This window comes from Festucalex cinctus, chromosome 7, assembly GCF_051991245.1.
Source record: "Festucalex cinctus isolate MCC-2025b chromosome 7, RoL_Fcin_1.0, whole genome shotgun sequence".
NCBI lineage: Eukaryota > Metazoa > Chordata > Actinopteri > Syngnathiformes > Syngnathidae > Festucalex > Festucalex cinctus.
This window is the reverse complement of record NC_135417.1, coordinates 1567429-1572581: the sequence shown is the minus strand read 5'-3', so window position 1 is coordinate 1572581 and position 5153 is coordinate 1567429. Positions and strand designations below refer to the sequence as shown.

At 41.4% G+C, this 5153-nt stretch overlaps 1 protein-coding gene across 1 annotated transcript; it reads right to left on the bottom strand.

The window, feature by feature from the left end:
- Positions 1 to 213: 213 nt before the first annotated feature.
- arl4aa (ADP-ribosylation factor-like 4aa) lies at positions 214 to 4338 on the bottom strand. Its single transcript, XM_077527510.1, has 2 exons — positions 3670 to 4338; positions 214 to 1806 (listed from the first exon to the last, which is right to left on the bottom strand). Exon 2 carries the CDS (start codon positions 1709 to 1711, stop codon positions 1109 to 1111), a length of 603 nt encoding a protein of 200 aa, XP_077383636.1. The 5' UTR covers positions 1712 to 1806; positions 3670 to 4338; the 3' UTR covers positions 214 to 1108.
- Positions 4339 to 5153: the final 815 nt, after the last annotated feature.

The following is a 5153-nucleotide window of genomic DNA, read 5'->3' as shown; positions in this document are numbered from 1 at the left end:
AAAGTTGTCTGCGTAGTGGTGGCCATGAATTATCGACTCTCAGCTAACAGCAATGTGTTTAGTTCAGCGCCACTTTTATTTTATTTTTTTACCAAAACGAGCTGCGAAAGGGTGACCAAAAAGAAAGTACCCTTTTCGATGGAAATACAAAATGCAGACTAAACTGAATGACAATGTGACACAAACGTGGTCATAATAACAGGCTGGATAGCATTTTCACCGGTGCACTAAAAAGGTTTTTATTTATCAAAAAAAAAAAAAAAGAAGAAGAATCTCATGACAACGCAGCACCCGGCTCAAAACGGCATCTGTCCAAACATGTCACGTAATGCATATTTTAAAAAGTCCAGCTAAAACTGTAAACTCCATGAGAAGTGATCATCTAAAGTGCTTTAGGTGGGAGATAGAGGAGAGCAACCAAAGCAATCGAAAATGCACAATAATACTTTGCTTTCACATGTTGAGTTTATCAAGTGTTAAAAAAAAAAATGTGAATGTTAAAAAGGTGAAAACGTCATTGATGTTCTAACCCGTCTAATTGTTTCTTATTTAAAATATTTTTTTTTGGTAACAATAGAGCAACCACTGGCCATTCCAGTAACATTTCATCCCACCCTTCCAGACCCCAAACTTTCCGAGCGTTAGATCACATCTTAAAATCCATACATGTCTAGAACTTTCTCATCATCATACTTTGTTCCTTTACGCATCACTTCCAGATCCACAGCATGGTCACATGAGTAAAGGCTGTGTTCACACTTAGGAGTTCACTACTTTTTTTTTTTTTTTTTTTTGCTGTCGTTTTAACACTAGTCCACGTGAAGTTCATTTGCAAGCGGACTGAGACAACTTCTTTAAACAGTCTGGAGCTGGATGACGCGATCTTATATCGGTCACTATCTGCTCGTTTGGTGCGCACCAAAGTTCGGATGACAGCATTCACATTGGATGAAAACAAACTACACTTGCAATCGCACCAAAGTTGGTTTGAAGCGCGACAAGTGTGAACACAGCCTGACAAACCTTTAAGCTCAGAGAACTGAGATAACAACGTAGACGCTGGATTCGACTCCAGACATTCCTTCACCTCACCGGTACCTCGCAGTCTTTATCGCTTCTTCCTCTGCTGCCGAATCGCCTTCCGGTGTTTCAGAATCAGGTCATAGAGTCGGTCCAGGCCCTCCCTGAGTCCGTCCCCGATGATGGCGCAGGCGGGCTGCAGGTGCCACGGCGTCGCTGGGCTCAGCTCCTTGAGCGCCAGGAGCTTCTCGATCTCCGGCAGCGCCAGGGAGTGCCTCAAGTCCTGCTTGTTGGCCACCACCAGCAGCGGCACCCCCTGGTTCTCCGAAGTCTTGGCGATCTTGTGCAGCTCGGTCTTGGCTTCCTCCATGCGCTCGGCATCTACCGAGTCCACCACGAAAATGATGCCGTCCGTGCATCTGGTGTACGACTTCCACAGCGGCCGCAGCTTCTCCTGGCCGCCCACGTCCCAAAACTGGAAGGTCACGGAGCGGTGGCCGCCCAGGGAAACCCGCACCCGCTCGGCGTTGAAGCCCTTGGTGGGCACCGTGTTGACAAACTCATTGAACTGCAGCCTGTACAGCACGGTAGTCTTCCCGGCAGAGTCCAGACCGAGGATGGCGATGTGGAAGGACTGGAAGAAGGGGATGCTCGCCAGGAAGCTAGGTTGTTCCGAGAAGCCATTCCCCATCTTTCCTCATGGGGAAGGGCCGGCGGGATTGGAGCCAACTTTCACCCACTAATCCTCAGTGTAATTTGATAATCCAAAATGGCTGCAGCAAGAACCTGAAAGCACATGATGGTTGTTGTTTTTATGAAACACTGCTTTAACTGGTGCAGTATCGCAACAATGAGGTAAAAAGAAATCCATATCAATTGTAGGAACTTTTTGCAAAAATAAATACTTTTTAATAGCTAATATAAAAATATTTGAGTCCCTAAAGCACCTGACCATCTATCAAGTGTGAAATTCTAAAAGTAAATCTTTTATCTGCCCATTTCCAAAATATTTTGTGAGCAAGCCAGTCAGAATTTTGTCAGTTTGTGAAATCGCATTTCGGCTATTTACATAATCCTCTTTCTCTTCCCATGACTTGGCAGGGAAGATGGACAAACATTTGCTTCTTTCAAGCAACAATACGGACTGTAATGTCAAAGTTGAGCTGTGCGATATGGCCAAAAACAAAATTCAGTCATTCAGGACGATTATAATTGTAATCGATTTTAATCTGATGAACGCATCAGGTTCAAGGTTTCATTTATTTAAAGAAAATCCTGTGCAAAATGTTCAGACAAAAATGTATACTGATTCTAAATCAGTTTTAACATAAAATTAACATTCATAGTTTGTGCTTAAAATGCAATTAAGATTTTAATCTGATGAATTGTAAACATGTCTTGTAAAACACCCATCCAGCACATTCTGCCACTTGTGGAAAATTACAACTCACAATAACTTCTGGAGGTGACAAAACATAAGAACATCTTATCATGAACCAGAAGATAAAATCCGATTTCACAATTTAGCAAATTTTCAGCAATTTGATTTTCAAAATGACGATTTTAATCAAATTAATTCGATTTATTGCCCAGCTCTACGTCAAAGCCGAGCTAACCGGACTGCTGGAAAAAATGTGTTGTAATTCTTGATCATGGGGCTATTTTGCTAAAAGCATGTCTCAGATGTTCTTAAAGTAGACATTGGAGGAAATTGACTTCCTAATAGCTTATATATAAATTTCTAGGTCTCTGAAAGACCACCTTAGCCATCCAGTGTGAAATTAAAATTAATTAGTATGCTGTGAGTATTGGGGTATTTTGCAAAAACATGACACAAACATGTTCTTAAGACACCCGTGACGCGTTTATTGAAACAAAACTATCTTCGCAACACTTGCACTTTTACTTGGATTTGTTCCCAGATATGTTACTCAGTTTAAGACGAACCAGTTTGACTTCATGTTGTGAGCCTTCCTGGTAAACTACCTCTTATCTGCGACTGATTGTGATTGATCAACTCCAATTTGCATTATTTAGCTATATTAAACTTCATTCCACATTGTATTCCTAAAGCTTCAGGTCACTGGCTAATAAATGGATTAAAACAAAAACATTTGGCTCTTATTTTTCTCTATGTAAATGTTGGGGTAATATTTAATATGTAGGCCTATAACAAGACATTTCTGTACCAGTTTAAAAGAGAACCTGTTGTAGTGAGTCACCACCTATGACAGAATAGAAGACTTGGTGGGGCACGACCGTAACTAAACATTATGTCAGTGAAAAGACAACAAAGGCAGTATTATGCAAGGCTTCTTGACAACAGTGTGCAAAGTGCAAACATGAGCCAAACTACCATGACACACTTCTCATGTGAATAGAAACACATAAAAAGATAACATGCAAATGAAAATATAGCTAGTGGATGCCACCTCATTTTTTTAAATAAATCCCAAACCTATAATATTGATCCGAAACCATTTAAATTTAGTTAGTATTGCATTTTCCTGACGCTTTTCTTGAGATATTCGTATGTGTGCGTGGTGCATACCTGCAGTAGAGCTTAACCTAACACGTAAACCTGTTTTAATTACAGGGGGCGACTGCACACAGGGTGGGTGGGGGGAGTGCAGATAGGTTGAAACCTACCGATCAGATACCTCCGCAGCGCAAATATCCGTCGCTCTTCTGGACCTCAAACGCCGTCCTTCGTCGTTGAAAGGTGGATAATGTCGAATTTCCACCTCCCCGGTGAGTGCTAAGCGAATCCGCCGACCGTGAGTGCTCGAAGCTCGGCGTAGACCAGACTGACGACGCCTGGGCTCAGCACATTGAGTAAACGCCCATATAGACTCCGCCGCCGCACGCGATTGGCTCATTAGAGCTCCTGTCTTACCGATGATTGGCTCGCCACTGCTGTCAATCAGCAATGCGCCCGGGAACTAGGATCACCTGTTGCCGTTGTGTAGTACGCCGCCGGCGTCGTCTTAACTTGTCTTATCAATATTTAAATCTGTAGAGGCACAACTTGCTTCTTGCCGTTGTGTTTGGCGATTTAAGTCTTTGAAAGATAATAGAGCGATAACTAATTTCCCCACTGCATCTTCATCATTTGTTACTATCGCTACTGTATCATGATAGTTGAAATTCATTTGCATTTTCTACAAATGATCTTTCACACTGTTAATGTCTTAAAATATTTTGTATCAATACGCCTTTTCCGCCACAACACTTCACACCCCAACCACGCGGAAAAAGGCCAAATCAGAGTGAATACAATTTTTGGTTCCACTCATAGCAACAGTTATCTTAGCTCACTGTCCTAGCAACCGTTTTTTGTGCGTACGCGCATGCGTGCGCGCTCCCATCATGTCCCCTCCCTTCAGTGTGTTTGCGTTCAAAATGATTGGTCGAGAAGCAGGAAGTGAGTGCACCACATGACCACATGTTTTGACAGCGCCTCCCAGCCAGGTGATGGCCATTTTAAGTACTACCACTGCTTCAGTTAAACGGTGCATGTTTTCCTTACATTGATCTTATATCACTGTTAGATATAAAATATTGTATTAAATATATCGCATAAATACGGTACTTAATTAACTGGAATTTAAAACAAGAGAAACAAGTGGCAGCCGTAAGGGCACACGGATGCATGGCCTGATCTTTTTTTGAGTTTATATTTAGTGTATGACTTGTGCACGTGCTCACAGATGTCACATTCATATCATGCAAATATTCTACATATGCTTGCAGCATGTGCGTGTTTATGTATTTCTCTCTAGGGCGTGGCAAGTGTCAAATGGCCAGCGTGCCTGCTGCCTTCATCATAGCTGAAATGACATCTAAACTTATCGCTTGAAGTCAACGATTGTCGTTGACATTCTATATTGTGCAGTAAAACTCTGATATTAAAAGCAGTATTAGGGCCTTTCTGTGAATAAAAATTACGCTACTATCGAAAAGCTTCATTTCCAGAATTTTGTAAGAATTGGGCTGAGGAATATTCAAATATGATTCAAATATGATTCTGACTTCTTTTTTCTTTTTTTTTAAAAGAAATTAATTAGCCTATAAAATCGTGTTTTTGTTTGTTTTATACTAAGTACATTTCACGATCTGTACTTTTTTTTTTA